This window comes from Apiotrichum porosum, assembly GCF_003942205.1.
Source record: "Apiotrichum porosum strain DSM 27194 chromosome Unknown scaffold_19, whole genome shotgun sequence".
Lineage (NCBI taxonomy): Eukaryota > Fungi > Basidiomycota > Tremellomycetes > Trichosporonales > Trichosporonaceae > Apiotrichum > Apiotrichum porosum.
In genome coordinates, this window is record NW_021167126.1 from 174,446 (window position 1) to 191,129 (window position 16,684).

The following is a 16,684-nucleotide window of genomic DNA, read 5'->3' on the forward strand; positions in this document are numbered from 1 at the left end:
GAGGTGCTGTTTTGAGCGCGCTGACGAGTGTCCCGCTGGTCTCATACCAGACCAGTGGCCGACGGCCGGGTCTTCACAAATCGACTGAACAAGTTGCGAACTCGTGGGATGTGTTGGCTGTGTCTCGCCTTGAACTTTCATTTGGTGCGCGTCGTGTGGTGTCAACACCAACCGACGTGTTCTCTGACTGAAGCGACACTGCACATATAAAGATCCGTCGCATGTGTAGGCCCCCGATAAGGGACTACGGGGCGACGAAGCCCAGCAAGAGTGCCCGTCTGCGCAATGACCTGCAATGCGTCTTGTGATCTTGTGAATAGAAGATATGTACATATAGCAGCAACAGGCTCAGTAGCACACATAAGGCAGAGTTACGCCGCGTGGGCCATCAACCATATTTGTTACATAAGCTCACACGTCGCTGCCAGGCCGCACAACATATCTGCATTCATTTATTGTGACTACTTTGAGCCCCTGGCAGAAGTCGACGTGGCGACTGTTACATCGCGTTGGGCAATAGGGTGAACGCCCTTAATGCAGTCCAAGCCAGGGGCATATATGCACGTCTCCGTCGAGCCCTGCCAGTTGAAAAACTGTCCAGTGCAGTCTCCGTCCCCCGTCATGGCGACCTTCAGCTGCTTCGGATTGTCTGGGTCGTCCCAGACGCTGTGGAAGCGGACCATGATTGACCTCACACACTTGTCCTGAAGCGTGACGGGGTCTTTCATGTTGTTGAGGCAACCCACATCCGTGTAGTCCTCATAAGACATTCCAGTGTCGGTCTGCAAAAACGGGTCGCCTTGGCACCCATCGCTGTCGTGGTACTGCAGCGTGAACCACCGTATGCATGCAGTGGCTGGTCGCTCAAATTTGATGTGCATGCATGGAATATTGGTGGTAATACAAATTGTTTAATGTATGGCTGGTACTGAGACTGGTCAGAAATGTTGGGACGTGATCTGCAACTGCTTTGTAGCCGGGTACTGTATTGTCACTTCTGGTCTACCATATCAGTAGGCTTCAGCATCTGTAAACAAATGCAACTGTACTCGGTCTTGGATCAGGCGGATCACTGCTACACCGTGTTCTCACTGAATCGGCATGTACCTCTCCTTCTTCTTCAGATAACACGTGGGTACATGGCGCATGTGGATCGTCATTCCACGTTTATTGTGGTGCCGTCGTAGCAACCGGGCCGGCGGCGGTCGAATCTCCGGCGTGTGCGGGGTCTACATACCCAAAGACCAGAGCCTGGACGCTGCGGACGCAGTCTGTGTCCTCGACAGTCTGGCAATAGGTCTGCCCAGGCTGGAACCGTATGTATGTGTCCGTGATTATGTCCGAGCAGTCTGCGTTCCTCCTCAGTGTGAGATCCATCACGTTGGTTTCGTTCCAGGTGTGCTGTGCGTTGACCTTGACAGACCTCACACACTTCTCCTCCCGGGTGTAGGCGTCCTTCATATTGTTGAGGCAACCAGAACCCGTGTACTTATCCTCATCCATCCCCATGCCAGTCTCCAAAAAGGGGTCGCCTTGGCAAGACGTCCCTTCATAGTACTGCAGGGTGAACCATTGGTCACGCTTCTGTCCAGCGGAGTGCAATCTCTCCGCCAGACCCGTCGTGGGCATTGGCAGCGGTGACGCGATGACTGGCGAAAGTGCCAACTGGGCTGCGAGCAGGACAGTTGACCAACCGGTGGCCTTCTTTGCGATTCCGGCAGTTGAGCTTGGTGCCATGTTTGAGGTCAATGAAGGCGTGGAAAACGAGGTCGAGAGGGTGTGTACGAAGTTGGTTGGGGGAAAACGAAGGTTTGTGGTGGTCAACGTTGTTTGGGTCAACGTGTCGGTGTTGCAGAGATTACCGAAGCGACTGATGGCTAGCAGTTGGTCAACGTCCCACGTGCGATTGAGTGGATCTCACAGGAGTTGTCGCTGAGAAAGGGATTGTGATGGGGAAAAGTGGAGAATATGGCCTCCTTTTATGCCATTTTCGACGTCGACGTTTCCACCTGTTGAAACGAGTTGCATAGAAGAGAGAAAGAGAGATGCGTGCTCGGAGACTATGAAACCCTGAGCCCGAGCCCGAGCCCGAGCACAGAGCCCTTCCAACACCACCAAGCCTTGCCAACGGATTAACACAGGGTGGAGTCCAAGTTCCACTCATGGAATCCAGGCTCCAACGGGAGAGTTGGGTGGTATTGTACATCAATAAAAACATGAAACAACTAAAGAACTCCGTCTCGTGAGTGTATCTATGGCTATCGCAGAAGGAACCTCCGTGATCCGTGGGTTGTCGTCAAGGAGTCAGTTCCGTACGTGAGGGGCTGCCTCAAGACGAGTGTCCGGGGGCTCGTGAACCAGACCTGTGCAATGATCGAGCCCCTGAATTTCAAAAGCATGTAGACACAAACTGGATTGCGAAATCGTGGGACGTGGTGCGTATGATAGTACTGTATCGCCTTAAACTTTCACCTGGAGGCGTAAGGTTACAAGGTGTCAGTCAATACGGACATACCTGTGCTTTCGAAATGACACACCAGTAAAGATCTGACGCGATATCGTCGTCACCCAGAAACGAGTCACGTGTGATCGTGTGCTGTTGACCGTTTGACAGTCGAGGAATGCTAAAGTTGTTTTCATGGTTTCATTGCATACCCGGTAGACCAAGAAACGCGACTGCGAGGCTCAACGAGTGACGCCCAACGTGCTGTAATATGTCTTGTGCATAGGCATTTATATGTACCAACGGGATCAGCAACATCATATGACAGCTCTTCATGGCACTACTGGATCCCGATGCGCTTGTCAACGGAGTCCATGCTCGGTACAGCGAGCTCCTCCCATTTGGCGCAACTAGTATTCCGCAGCAAGTAAGTGTTGCAAGTGCCACTCTCAACACCGTGGTGACACTTCATCAATGGGGCTTGTTTAGGCGTGTGCACAATTCTGCTTCATGGACCATCCTGGCCTTCTATACGCACGTCTTTGTTGAGCTCACACGGGATAGCAGGTGCATGTGATTCTTCATATTTCATTCCACGATACCAGGTTACTACGCTGGCCCCGTCGTGGTCATGGCAGGGGGACGGGTCCATTCTTCGGGCGCTTTGTCTAGACGGACCGTAGGGTGGAAACCACGGATACATTCCGTGTCCGTAGCCATAGAGCTGCAAACGCTCTCCCCAGGATGGAGCCATATACCGCCTTCGTTAATGATGTTCTTGCAGTTTGCGTCACTGGCCATCGTCCATTCCAGGAGGTTGGCGCCATTCCATGTGTCCTTTGATGTGGTGATCCGGAAAGAACTCATACACTTATCCTCCATCGTGTAAGGGTCCTTCATATTGTTGAGGCAACCAGGATCCGTTTTCAGTTCCTCCCCCATCCCCGTGTTGACCTGCAAAAAGGGGTCGCCGTGGCATGAGTTTTTTTCATAGTACTCCACGGTAAACCACTGGTCACGCTTCTGTCCGGCAGAGTGAGCCTCCGCCAGACTGGTCGGGGCCACGTTCAGAGGTGAAGCCGCCACCGGCGAAAACGCAACTTGGGCCGCGAGCAGGAGAGCCGACCAGCCGGTGGCACGTTTGGCGAGTCCGCTTGTAGAGTTGGGCGCCATGCTGGGTAGTATCGATGAAGATGAGAAGGAAGTCGAGTATTGGATAACGCAAGGAGGCAGTTGGTGACTAGCAGTTGGTAAGCATCTAGAGGTAGGTGGCCTGCCGTGGGCCTCACAAGATTCTCTACACTGTTATGCACTGAAGATGGCGACAATAACAATGAGCTCGGAAGGGCATGAAAGGGATTGGAATGCGAGGAATATTGGCGGGACATGACCGTCCTTTTATGCCATTTTGCGACGCCCACTTGTACCCAGTAAAGGGTCACAATTCTAGGCGGTAAGAGCACAGCATGAGGACCACCTGTTGGACAGAAGCGTTGCATGGCACAAGGGGAAAAATACCGAGCAACGTTTTAAGAGTCCGTGATCCGTGGGGTGTCGTAGGGGGAGATGGTGTCGGTCATCGTTGTTGTGTCCGGAGACCAGCCAACGGCAGCACAGACAGTGAAATCGATTGAGTACTCCAAAAAGTCGAATTCTGGTGATCTGGTGTGGGTCATCGTGAAACGAAACTAGGAGCGACAGGAGAGCCATGGGCATCTCTGGAGTTCGGTCAGTATGTAGAAAATAGAGCTGTGAATTTTCCGGCCCCTTCATCCGCCGGAATGAGTCGTGTTGGCTTTGGGGACATGGTTTCATTTGTTGTATCAGCATCGCCTTGTATTTCACCCGAGTGTCCCGGAGGTCTCAGCGTTGACCTTGTGCAGAATCCAGATCTCTAGACACGACACAGCAAATGTATCAGTCCCGTTGGGTTGTTGCCGAGAATCCAGTCCCGTATGGCTAACACTTGTGGCAGCCGAAGACAGCAAATGCGCAAATGCGAAACGCGGCGGCAAATAATATTGTCACTTGTGGTCTACCATACTACTCATCCGGTTGATCCATGTCTCCCTCCCCTCCATCGAATGTTGGATATTATCCAACCACCCATGCATCCACAGCAACGCTAGGCCACCCCGCCCATGCCTTACCTCGACAACCTGCTTTTCCCCATTTACCACAGATACCCAGGCATGACGACCGAGGTGGATGTCGGCCACATCTCGACATGGACAGACATGGACTGGTTGCGAGACGTTCTCCAACAGCTGTGTCCCCCCCACGCATACACCCCTCGCCCCGACCTTTCCGGGCCCCATGCACGTGTTGCCCGACTTCAATTCCACGACGTTGCGGATGCCGACCGCACAATGGCCATCATGAACACACATCCAGTCCTGCGCGGCCACGACCTCACATTCTGCCGCCCGGGTGACGTGTTCTATCCCGAGCTGCGAGCACTGTTCACGGCCCGCGAAGTGGAGCCAGCCGCGTATGGGGGACCTCTTGTCTCCACAGGGGAAGATTGGATGAGGGAAAGAGGCTGGGACGAGGGGACACCATCGCCAGATCAAGTCTACGACGTCGCGATCAAGTGCGGCCCAGTGCATCACATCACCGTCCGCAGCCGCCCCACTGTTGACTCGCCATGGCAAGCGCTCGTGCAGTTCTTTGATACGGACGCCGCGAACAAGTTTGACGAACTTGACAACGACCTCGTCTTCGGATGGCGCGTGTGAGTCTTATTCCCACTGGACTGCTGCTTATTTCAGAAACGTGTACACACTGTCCAGCGATGATGCGGCCGAGAAGACGCTCAATAGCATCGATCGGCTCTGCGCTGCCAGGGGTCTCCCTCCACTAGGCGGTACCATTGCGCCAGTTGCCCCGGCGTCGGTCCACGACTCCCCATCGTCGTCCCGCAGCTCCCATGGCCTTTCCTGTAACCTGTTGTAGTGTGGCTTTGGGCTGTGAGATGTCATGTTGTAATCTTTGCAGGTTTCATCTTTTGTACAGGACCCGACTTTACTAGCACATTGATGTTGTAATCTAGTCCTGCGCCGACCTGTCGAGGCAGTTGAACAGCTCCAGCACTGCGGTTTCTGTCTGGCCACGACCTCCTCCGGCTGAATACTTGCGACAATGGTTGATGTTATGTATCGGCGGCGCGTTGAACTTTCCCCCGACTGTGGTGGAGTGTGCCGATCAGACGAGCACAGTGAGAAAACGATACAGCTAACGGTCGACCTGCGTCGAGCTTCCGGTGGGTGGCTGTCGCCAGGACAATTTGAACTGGGGTTGGCTAGCCATGTTGACTGCCAAGTGCAGCCCAGTGATCCCAGTGAAGGCCCCATTGCAGACCTGTTCGACCACACAACAAGGAAATGGGTCCCAGCGAGGCTTGTCTGTAACAAGCGGCAACCAGTCTTAGCAAGGTCAGTATGTAGCAACCAGCCGAGAAATATGGACCGAGGTAGGCACATTGGACAATGTGGGCAAGTGCGACAAAATACCATCTCCGTTTGATACAACTTTACGCGGTCCGGATGTGCTTGTCGATAAAGTCCATGCACGGGACAATGTACTGGTTCCATCCAGCATCTGTGGGCTCCTGATAGTGTAAGTAGAGCACGGCAAAGGGAAATGCCAGTGTCCAGCTGGCCTGGCCATCGTGCGGCGCACGTTTTACTCACCTCGATGACATTGTCGAAACAGTGGTTGCCCTCGGGCGAATACGCCTCGCCCACGGGCACACCCAGTGTCCTGAGCTTCTTGGCCATGTTGCGGCTCTGCGCGACGGGCACGGCCATGTCCACGTCGCCGTGGAGGAAGAATGTGGCCGGGTAGGTGCCCTTGATGTCGACGAGGTGGAACGGGGAGTAGTCGAGCAGCAGCTTGTCCAGAGCGTCAGGGTCGTCGAGCTTGCTGTCCTCGTCCACGTCGTGACGCCTCGCGAGCTTGCGGAACAGTTTGCGGTTACGGTCAAGAACGCCTAGCATGTCCATCCTCAGCGTGTGCTCGGGCGTGATCTGGAAATCGGGCACGCCCCAGAACGACCGGAGCGTCTCGAGACTCATGGCCGGCTCGACCTCCCACGACCACGGAACAATGTGCTGCGCCTTGCGCGGGTCCGTCTCGGCCAGCGCAGCGGCAATCTCCTCTTCGGTAAACTTGCCCGACAGCTTGAAAAAGTTCTTCCTCGCCTGCTCGGCGGGCGTGCTCTCGTCGACGCCGCGGCCGGTAAAGTATGGGTCCGTAGCGTCGGTGATGCCGTAAATGTCCAGCACGACCTTGGGCGACGGGTTGAGGTTGATGCCCGCAAGGGTCGACATGGTGCCGCCGGCAGAGTCTCCGCCGACGACAAGCGCCTCAACGTCGACATTGCCGGCGCCGAGGATCTTCGGCAGGTTCTCGCGACACCAGATGTGTGCGTCGATGGCGTCCTGGGCCATGTCGTCGAGGTTGACGTGCGGGAGGAACCGGTACGCAGCCGAGACGACGTGGTAACCCCTAGCACGGAAGGCTGGGACGACCCAGGCGTTGGGGATAACGTGCTTTCCGGCGCTGCAAGTGTCAGTTATACAGTTATCAGTGAAGCGTGAGTCCCGGGGCGACGACGCGCTCTGTATTGTAGGCGGCCGACGCGCTCGGCCGAACCACTACTCACGTAAAGCCTCCTCCGTGCCACCAGAGCAGCCACGGCCTGTTGCCTTGTCCCTCGGTCGCAGGCCAGATCCTCAGTGGAACATCGACCTCTGCGACAGTCTTGAAGACGTGGTCCGAGAAGGGAGTCGGGCAGGGGGAGAAGCTCTGAGTGCGGGTGGTCATGACGTCACACGGGGATGGGTGGTGGGTGTATCCAGCTGGTGTTGTCGATGGAGAATGTGGTGACCACGGTGATGAGCAAGGTAAGATATGCGGGAGATGGGGAGTGGGAGAGGAAGAGGTGGGAACCAGTCAGCAAGACGAAGACGAGAGTGCTCGTTATAGCCGTTCTGGTTGACGGTCCCCGCAGCGCGTCCAGCATATACAATAAAAGGCCGCATGCCCGCCGGGGGGCACCCGTCGGCCCCGCTGCATCCGAGAATCAGCCGTCCGTCTGCCGCTATTTTTCCGCCGTTCCGCTGTTTGCGGTCGACAAGACCGAGCCGCACTGCTCCTGCCGGCCTCTCATTAGCCCGGCTCGACGCAGTCACAATGCCTTACATCATCAGCAGTGACGGGCCCGGTCGATCAAGGTATGTGTGCCCCCATCTGGGGTATCCTTCTGACAGCCGCTGCAGATCCGGGTGCGGGCGGGGTAAACAAACATGACATGCCATCCACCTTCCACCCTTCCCTCTCTCCCCCACGCTCCTGCTAGTAATCTCTATTCACTACATTGATCTCACCATCTGACCACGCGCCCGCCTTGCCTGACATGGGCCCTGTGTCCTCACAGGTCGATCTCAGTGTCAAAGATAAAGGTCGCAAGATACCTCAGGCCAGCACTGACCTCTTCGCCCGTGGGGCGAATGAGGTGTGGTGGGAGGACGAAGCCGTACGTGCCCGTGTCACGCAACTCGGCAGAGTAGGACCATCGCACGTCGGCGACGGCGTACGAGTAGTCGATGGCGTCACCGGCAGAGCTGTGGACGGTTAGCTTGAGGAAAGACAAGACCGGGGGAAACACCGCCATGTGTGCTTGAGCGGCGAGCCGCGTGGGTTCGCTTGGTGAGGCTGCTGTATCCGGGCTACGTCGCACTGGTGGCACTTGCCGCAGCCCACAGACACCACCGCATTCAATAACAAGGAGCTCACGTTCCGCAGCCAACATGCGGCCCCATCCAGGGCACACAGTCCCTCCATGACGCAAGGCTCGCGTCCCACCAGCCAACCAGCATTGTCCCAACTCACCGGTAGGTCAGATCACAGGCCTGGCCAGTCTGGTATCCCTCGCCCTGTGTGGTCATCCTCATAGCCTTGGCCACGCCCAGGCCGGCCTCCATGAGGTTTTCGGCGTCGGGAGGAAAGTCGGCGCACGAGTACGCGAACGGGAACATGACTATTGGGGTCAGCCACTGCGTCGCCTACGCAAACTCACATAACTGGCCGTAGCTGTGGAGGTCGATAAACGCCTTGATGGGGAGGGTGCGGCCGGCCTCGGGGTTGGAGCCGTTGACGAGGTAGTCTGCCATGGCACGAGTCTCGTGGGCCTCAAACGCTGTTTGGCCCGAGTACGACTCGGAGCAGGCTAGACGGGACGGCACAAACTTGTGTCCCCAGTTGCCGTTGAGGTCGATGCCTGGAGAGTCAGCTGTGCGTCCGCTCACATGGAACAGCAATTGGAGGCCGGCTGGCAGCAGCAGCACTCACCTTTGCATAAGAGTCCGCCGACGTCCTGCCTGTTCTTCCTCCACAACCTGCTGTGCTCGTGCGAGTAGGTGAAGCCGTCAGGGTTGACCACGGCAACGACCGTGAACGTGAATGTGCGGAGGAGCTGGGCGGCGTGCGACGTCGAGTCGGCGGTAGCGTCGAGAACGAGCGAGTGGAGAAAGTACATGGCGGCCGAGGAAGACACCCACTGGGAGACACGTTAGCGTGCGTCCAGACACGCCCAACTAGCCGAGGGCTGCAATCTGTGCAGCTGTTTACTCACCTCGCGTGCGTGCTGGTTGGCCTGGATGATAAACTCAAACTTGTCGTTCTCATCGTGGGCATCCCCCCCATCCTCGGGAATGCCAGGCGTGGCCTCCTCGTCGATCTTGGCCGACCAAGCGCGGATCGGCCTCCCTTCGGCAGTCGTGCCGATGTCGTAGCTGGTGACAATGTTAAAGTGCGAGACGAGAGCCTCGCCAAACTGGTACACTTGGTCCAAGGTGTGGTAGCCATCATGGAACGGGGACGCCAAGGTGGTCACGTTCCAGACATCATCGTCGTCGCCGCCATCACCGGGCAGAGGGTCGTCGGCCACGGGAGCCGAGTCGAGCAGAGCCTGCACGTCTGGGATGTATGTTGATACCAGGTCGGCAGGGAGGAGCGAGCGCAAGATGGATTGCGATAAGGGCGGAACGCGGACGTCGAACGTTGTGCTCGATGCGCGCCAAATGTCCAGGCCGAGAGACTGGAGGAAACGGTCAGCATGGTGCGGCGGGTTGCGCACGGATGGGAGGGCGTGAGATCTGGGGGGTGGGGGGGGGGGGGGGGGGAGGAAAGAACGGTGTGAAGAGAACGGACGAGCCAAGAAGTGTATCACCCTGTCGCCAGACACCCCGCTTCATCCGCACCCACGTTCGTTGTACTCACGTCGGCGGCGTTGAGAATGTTGTCCTTTACGCGCGTACTCAACCTAGCCCAGTCGAGGCGCCAGACCTGGTGGCCGTCGTACCGCTCGTGCTTGCCATCACTGTCGAGCAGCTGGACATGGCCCTGCGCTGGGGGATCGGGCAAGGGGGCTTGGCTGCCCGACACGGCGGATACGGCCTGAGCGGCCAGATGGAACTGCTGCTGTTGTGCTGAGCGGGGTCCTGGGCCCGGTGCGCCGAGCGTGGCTGGGGCGATTGCGAGGAGGATGTATGGGAGTGACAGTGCCCGCATGATGGCGAGTGCAGTGTGGTGGATGACAATGAGGAGGAGAGAGTAGTGAGAGTGAGAGCGAGGATGAGAGATGTAAGACACCCCCTTGCTGTGGGATTCCCCGCCGCCCGTCTGCCCGCCCAGCCGGCCCAGCCCGCCGTCATTTTCAATGTGACCCCCATTATGCCCATTATCCCATCTCGTCATTGCACTCGAATTCAGCCTCCGTCAGTTCCGCCCAGCCCCATATGCACCATCCAATGTCCATGTGCTGCGAGTCACACGACCAAAGCAATGTTCTTTGCACGTACCTCTTCTAACGATCCCATGTCTTCTGTGGCCCTCGCCGGAACGTCATGCACACGGATCAATAGTACGTATAGCATCATCTTTCATTGACGGTTTACTCCCCCCCGCCCCTCGCACATGCCTTATCTCCACCGTCACGGATCATTGTTTCTCACACGCCACCACTAATCGTACTCTTGGCGGCCATAACCACCACGCCCACCACGCCCACCACGGCCCCCCTCGCTCTTGCTTTTATAGTAGCCTCCTCCTCCATAGTCCCCGCCAGAGTTGGGGTCGTCGCGGTCACCATAGGTGTGGTACCCTCCGCGGCCGCCCTGGTTCTTGTATCCTCCACGTCCACCACCTCGCGACCCACGGCCACGGTACCCACCACCACCACCCCCGTCTTCCGAGTGGTGGTTGTGGTGGTGGTACTGGTGCTGATGGTGCTGTGGGCTTTCATAGGAACTGTCATTTTCGTACTTTTTGTAAGGAGGCTTGCTGTACGGCTTGTCGTACGGCTTGCCCCCATGCTGCTGGTGCTGGTTCTGGTGCTTGGGAGCGTATCCACTATCGCTTTCGTACGAGGACCTGCTGTTGTCATACGTCTTCTTGAAGGGGACAAACTCCTTTCTAGAATCATGCACAAAGCCAGCACCGTTACCATGCTCGCGGGTCTTGTAGCCGCCCTGGCCCTGGTAGCTTGACGAAGATGGCTCGTCGCGGTAAGGTGCGCGAGCAGGAGACTCGTGCGGACGCTCTGCATACTCGCGACGAGATGGTTCACGGTATTCCAGTGCCAGAGGAGCAGGAGGAGCAGGAGGAGCGGGTGAGGAAGCCACCACCGGGGCAGACATCGTCGCCGGCACAACCAGCTTCTCCAGCTCGGCAATCTGGGCCTTGAGTAAGTGGAGTGTCTTGATGACCCATTCGCCCGACGGGTTAGCGACGACAGTTGTCGGAGTCAGAGCTGGGGCGGGAGCTGGAGCAGCCACGACAGGCTCATACTCGCGAACAGGAGCGGGCCGCTGCTCAATGTACCTGGTGGTAAGCACAGAATGTCAGTACAACCCACGGCACAGCATAGTCCGGACAACGCTCTTGTTGCTGGCGACCACGCTGGGCAGTCTCCAAGCTGCGCTGCTGGGGTTCCGTGTCGGATTCACGACGGCGCGAGTACTCTTCGTGGGTCTGGTAGGCGAGTGGCTCGCCAGCAGGTGGTGGGGAGGCGTAACGGCGGACAGGGGCAGTGCGTGGCGGTGACGCATGACGGGGGGAAGGAGCACGGGCACCGCGGCCAGGCGATGCGGATCGACCACGCTGGGGATACTGGCGCGGAGTCTGCTGGGGAACCTGGCTGTCGCGCGCACGCGCCTCTGCACGCTCGCGAGCGGCCTCGGCGTACGTGCCGTGAGTCGGGACGAGCGGCGTAAGCGAAGCACGCTTGGCGAATGGCGAGCTTTCGCGGGTGGCAGTGAGCGGGGTGGGGTAAGGAGCGTTGTCGTTGGGGGCCTGGCTGGTCTGGATAGGAGGCGCGGCAGGCTTTGGGGCCGAGGTGGCAGGGGACGCGTTGGCAGAGCCCTTGGCAGCAAGCTTCGCTTTGGCCTGCTTGAGCTTCTTGATCTTGTCCTTCAGGACCTGCTCGCGCGGCGTCGTCGACTCGGTTATTTCTCCGTCCTCCGCCTCCCCAACGGGGGTCTTCTTGGAAATATTGGAGGACGCCGGGGGCGCAGCAGCCGGTGATGGGGGCACCGCTCCAACACCGCCAAGGCCACCGCCGCCAGTGCCATTGTGGGGTTGGGAGTCTATCGCCTGCCCGACTGACTCGAGGAACGACTCTGCAGCGCGGTTGAGGTCCTGCGCCTGGTTACGACCGTTGCGGCTGGCTTCCACCTGTTGCTTGAAGAGCTTGAGCTTTTCCAGCGCCGAGAGCTCGGCACCTTGGACCGTGCCCGCGCCTGATGGGACTGATGGCTGGGATACGGCCGATATGGGGAGGGGTGGGGGCGACATGGGACGGCGGATCGGAGTAGGGGTGGAGAACGCGTTCTGCTGTGCAGAAGCGGCAGCGGCGTACGACGAAGACGCTGGTGGTGGGCCCGAACGCTCCTCTGCGGCCCTAGCGTCACGGCCACCATACTCGCCACCGCGATCCGAGGAAGCGTACGCGGTGCGGCTATCCATCTGGCGATTGTTGACATACGTCTCGCCCTGCCTGGGGTCAAAGTTGCCGTTATTGTTGCTATGCTGGTCGTAGTCGCGCTGTCGACTGTAGCCGCCTTGCGAGTTGCCCATGGTGTTTTGATCTGAGCGGTCGTAAGAACTGTGCGCCCCGATGGTGGAAGAAGGACCAGCATAGCCGGAATCAAAGCGTGCTGCTGGAGGGTACGACGAGGACGAGCCGTTCTGGCTCTGATGGGATGGCGGTCCGTTGTGTTGCTTCTGTTTGCGATGGTCGTGCGGCGAGTCATGGTGTTGTTGCTGTTGCGGGTGATCGCGTTTATCATGCTGGGACTTCTTCTTGCCCTCGTACTTGGCCTTCTTCTTTGCTGCGAAATCTGGGTCGTAGCGGTTCCCCTTGTAAAATCCAAGTGGGTCGTAGGACATGGTTGTTCGTGAGGGACACCCGGGGGGGGGGGGGGGGGGGGGGGTGTTGGGAGGCGTGAATGGCTAGGTCACAGCCGCGAGCTTGAAGACTCTTTCAAGGCGAGGGGAGAGAGAGACCGAGAGAGAGAGAGATAGCCGCGTGCAGATGAACCAGCTGGAGGGCTCTGTTCTGACGTGCGATGGGTGTGGGAAAGTCAAACGCGTGCACAGGGGAATTGAGTGTCCGGGCGCGGAGGCGCGATAGAAGGGGAGAAAAAACCCCTGTGGCCTGTGGACTGCAGCAAAAAGTCGGTGCAGGAGACACGTCGCCTTGTGTGCGCTGTCGGAGTGAGCTGCGGGAGTTGGGGGTTTGGGGGGAAGCTGCTTTTGGGGGCTGATAGAAGATGGGAAGCAATCCGATCTACCAAGAGCATTGGCATCGAAGCCATCGAAGCGACCTCCACCTCGATACCGTCACCGACGCGTGCTCGCCAAAAGGGGGCCACAGGGGCCACGGGAGGTAACTCGAGATATCCCCGCATATCGCCGGCCCGCGCCGCGTCGGTGAGGCTTGGGCGCTGTGCCGCTCAGACAGTCACGGTGGCTCCCCAAAAGTGGCGAGTGGCGCATCTCTCGTTCCTCTACGATCTACAACCCGTGCCACTCTTACCATGGACAAGGACCATCGATACGTCGGCACCTACGCCGAGCTCATGCTGGCCGCCGACTACGCTCGGCCTCGATACAAGCAGCGCAAGTCGTTCTTCAAGACTGACGCATACATCGACGTCGTATTCTCCGTCTTCAACCGGCCGGAATCCGACAAGAGCGTCGAGAAGATGATGGCTGATTGCCACCAGAAGTGGTGCGAAGACCTTATCGACTATGTCGACAACCACTTTGGCCCCGCTGTCACGGCGTCCGCCGCCTCTGGAAAGCCGATTCCGGTCTCCCTGACCAAGGAGGCCGGAAAGCTGACCAGCTGGAAGACCTTCGTGAGAGAATCCGATGCTCAGCGGCAAGACTAGGGCTAACTGTTGAAGCGCGTTTCCCTTGAGGCCAAGTTTCTCGACTTCCTCGAGGACTTCCTCGAGGACCCCCAACAAGGAGGCCCTCCATGGCTCTCTCGCAGCCATCATTACACAGCTTACCAAGCCGCAGACTCTCGTTGTCGGTGCGGAGTCCTTCATCGTTTCAGTTTCGGGTCGTGTCATTGAAGACGCGTGGAACAAGCCGTCTGAACCCGACTCCGACGGTTACACCGGCTGGATCGAGGTGAGCACTGTCAGAAAGCAACGTTTGGACATCAGGAGCTAACATGTGTCCAGAAGCTGCGAGATCGTGGCGTCGTCCTTCCCCTTGGAAACGGCGTCGGCGTGTTGGACGGAATCGGCCACAGGCGCGGCGACAAGATCGTCGACAAGTACCACAAGAAGTACGCTTCGCTCCTTCCGGCCGCCCTGCGCACCGCCCTAACAGCAGTCGCATGTGGAATGGACCCCTCCCCAACTGCCCTCGCGTCTGTCATCATGACGCACAACAAGTTTGTCCTGAACGGAGACTCAGCATATCGTCTTAGCCGTGTGATGCGAGCCGTCGCCAAGGAGCTTCCCCCTGGCACTATCCTCAAACATCCCAACGACTTCGCGGCCCACATTCCCTCCGGCTACAACCCGTCGAGACACAAGTCGGGGAAAGGCAGTGGCAAGAAGTCGAAGAGAGCGAAGACCCAGGCCACCCAGCTCAAGAAATGGACGGCGCTGTGGCTGAAAGATACGGTCCCGTTTCCTTCCCAGCTGTCACCGCCATGCGACGCGGTCGTCAATGACCCGATGTACAGGATTTTGCGGGACGTCAACCCCACCAATCGTCTCGCCATGATCCTGCACGCAAGGGTCTGCCTGCCGACCACGTCGCTTCGTTTGGCGGCGCTGAAGATCAGGCCTCATTTGTTGACACGCTGAAGGCCGACACCGCCAGCTGGCGTGACGCAATCCGTCGGAACGGTTGCCCAGTGAGTGCATGTCCGTTAGTAAGGATTATTGTTGACAACGCAGAGGCACGGCTGTCACTGCGGTCAGGGCACTGGATTCCTGGCAGAAGACGGCCTCCCGTCACCTCGGGACGGTCAAGTGGTATCTTACTACCACTTTACCGAGATGTGGTGTCCAAGACGTAATGTTGCTTTACTCCGTTAAAACTTGGCTCACTCCTTGCAGGCTTCAGATGGACAATGTGTACCACGACCTTGTTACGAATCCTACCACCATGAAGTCGAGGAACGCAAAGGGTCAGACTCTCCAGGCCACTGCACGACTCTTTGGTGTCTGCAGTGGACCTTTTTGCGACAACTCGAGCATCGTGGTCTTTCAGCCGATGTCACGTTCTCCAACCACTCTTGGGTTGCCAGGAAAATCAGGCGGGTGAGTCGGCCATGTCTTCATGGGTACCCAAGAAGTTTTTGGCAAATTGGAGGCGGATGGATGCCGTAACTTGTTGCACGTGCTGACTACAGCGTCCACTACTTGCTGTGCGACCGCTGCGCTCGCCGTGACATCGCCCACGTCGCCAAACAAGTGGCGTTCATCCGCCAGGCTGCAACCAAGCTGGGGTCGGGAAAGAGCGTCGAGGACCTGCCCGTTGAACAGCGCGTGAGTACTCATCCTGGGCCAGACCTCAGCAACCCCGCGGACTACCATCTACTCTGAGCTCACGGCTGATGAGCTTCAGATACTCTACGACAGCGACGCCGGTGAGGCCCTCACGCAAGAGACTTGCGGTGACGCCCCCCTCGGTAACTTCGGTTGCTGAGGCAAGGTTGGGTGAGTTGGTCGTTGTAAAAGGTTGGCCGACCAGACGCTGACCTGCAGGATGCTGGCTGACGCGCGCCACCATAAAGTGAAGAACCGTGAAGGAAAACATGTGTTCCCTCCATGAGCGCGGCTCATTCCGGGCATCATTCGCAGCCCCGCCGAGTGAGTGGATGAGCCAGACTGATCCCGCTGGTCGCTCGCGCATCCTCGATTCCCCCGTGGATGTGAGTCCGTCATTTGAGCGGCACTTCACAGGACCATTGGTTGCAGCGTGCTGAGAATGTGGGAACTGTACGCTGACAATATTGCTACAGTCGATCCGAGGAGCTGGAGGAGACGTCAACGCCATCGTCAAGCAGCTGGACACAAACGTCCACACGCTTGACAATAGGTTCGCCATGACTGTTTTTTTGTAGCTTTACATATCTCCTGCGCTTTCCCGGTGTCACCAACGTACTTATCAGTGACGCTGCTGTGTGTGCAGCCCTGGAGCAGCTCTCTCCAATGAGTTCCTGATGTAAACGAAGCCAAACTAGCCATCACATCAACTGACCAATGTAGCCCGTCAACGATGACGACGGCGAATAACCAACTCCTAGTCCGCTTCCTTGTCCGCAGTCGAAGACTTATCGTCCACCCCTGTACATACCCATATTGCGCTTTTCGCGTGGTGGTGTTTCTGGCCCGGACTTGCGTATTCTAATTCCCCTCATGCATATTAGAGTCTGGAATTGTTGCAAAGAGTCTCTCGAGATCGTACAACATGGTGTGCTGCTGCGTAAACCAAGTATTTCTAGCGCCGCCGGATTCAAATGCTCCTGTGTCGGTTTCGTGGCGGCTGGTGGATCCGCCTAGTTGACACAAACATGGATCACCCCGTCGCATCAAAACACCCACTGCCTCGTCTGTGCTTCACATCGTCCAAAGTCGCTCCCCCCCTCACACACCTCAGCTCTAGTCGCACATCCGGCCCCACCAACACCCACAACATCCCCAG

At 57.8% G+C, this 16,684-nt stretch overlaps 7 protein-coding genes across 7 annotated transcripts; 2 read left to right on the forward strand and 5 right to left on the reverse strand.

The window, feature by feature from the left end:
* Positions 1–1,167: 1,167 nt before the first annotated feature.
* On the reverse strand, positions 1,168–1,737 carry EHS24_003881 (uncharacterized protein; the record flags this gene model as incomplete). Its single annotated transcript, XM_028619518.1, has 1 exon — positions 1,168–1,737. One exon carries the CDS (start codon positions 1,735–1,737, stop codon positions 1,168–1,170), a length of 570 nt encoding a protein of 189 aa, XP_028472091.1.
* Positions 1,738–3,052: 1,315 nt separating this feature from the next.
* On the reverse strand, positions 3,053–3,616 carry EHS24_003882 (uncharacterized protein; the record flags this gene model as incomplete). The annotated part of the gene is made up of 1 exon (XM_028619519.1): positions 3,053–3,616. The coding sequence occupies one exon, from the start codon at positions 3,614–3,616 to the stop codon at positions 3,053–3,055; it is 564 nt and encodes a 187-aa protein (XP_028472092.1).
* Positions 3,617–4,635: 1,019 nt separating this feature from the next.
* On the forward strand, positions 4,636–5,398 carry EHS24_003883 (uncharacterized protein; the record flags this gene model as incomplete). Its single annotated transcript, XM_028619520.1, has 2 exons — positions 4,636–5,177; positions 5,215–5,398. The coding sequence occupies 2 exons, from the start codon at positions 4,636–4,638 to the stop codon at positions 5,396–5,398; spliced, it is 726 nt and encodes a 241-aa protein (XP_028472093.1).
* A 577-nt stretch (positions 5,399–5,975) lies between these two features.
* Positions 5,976–7,270, reverse strand: EHS24_003884 (uncharacterized protein; the record flags this gene model as incomplete). Its single annotated transcript, XM_028619521.1, has 3 exons — positions 5,976–6,053; positions 6,136–7,006; positions 7,110–7,270. 3 exons carry the CDS (start codon positions 7,268–7,270, stop codon positions 5,976–5,978), a joined length of 1,110 nt encoding a protein of 369 aa, XP_028472094.1.
* A 607-nt stretch (positions 7,271–7,877) lies between these two features.
* Positions 7,878–10,018, reverse strand: ECM14 (putative metallocarboxypeptidase ecm14; the record flags this gene model as incomplete). Its single annotated transcript, XM_028619522.1, has 6 exons — positions 7,878–8,070; positions 8,339–8,486; positions 8,526–8,738; positions 8,798–9,005; positions 9,081–9,545; positions 9,728–10,018. 6 exons carry the CDS (start codon positions 10,016–10,018, stop codon positions 7,878–7,880), a joined length of 1,518 nt encoding a protein of 505 aa, XP_028472095.1.
* A 410-nt stretch (positions 10,019–10,428) lies between these two features.
* Positions 10,429–12,895, reverse strand: EHS24_003886 (uncharacterized protein; the record flags this gene model as incomplete). Its single annotated transcript, XM_028619523.1, has 3 exons — positions 10,429–10,432; positions 10,481–11,329; positions 11,364–12,895. 3 exons carry the CDS (start codon positions 12,893–12,895, stop codon positions 10,429–10,431), a joined length of 2,385 nt encoding a protein of 794 aa, XP_028472096.1.
* Positions 12,896–13,545: 650 nt separating this feature from the next.
* EHS24_003887 (uncharacterized protein) lies at positions 13,546–16,208 on the forward strand (the record flags this gene model as incomplete). The annotated part of the gene is made up of 12 exons (XM_028619524.1): positions 13,546–13,869; positions 13,918–14,044; positions 14,094–14,149; positions 14,203–14,769; positions 14,817–14,888; positions 14,956–15,038; positions 15,094–15,297; positions 15,390–15,525; positions 15,605–15,668; positions 15,841–15,911; positions 16,002–16,078; positions 16,172–16,208. 12 exons carry the CDS (start codon positions 13,546–13,548, stop codon positions 16,206–16,208), a joined length of 1,818 nt encoding a protein of 605 aa, XP_028472097.1.
* Between the last annotated feature and the right edge of the window lie 476 nt (positions 16,209–16,684).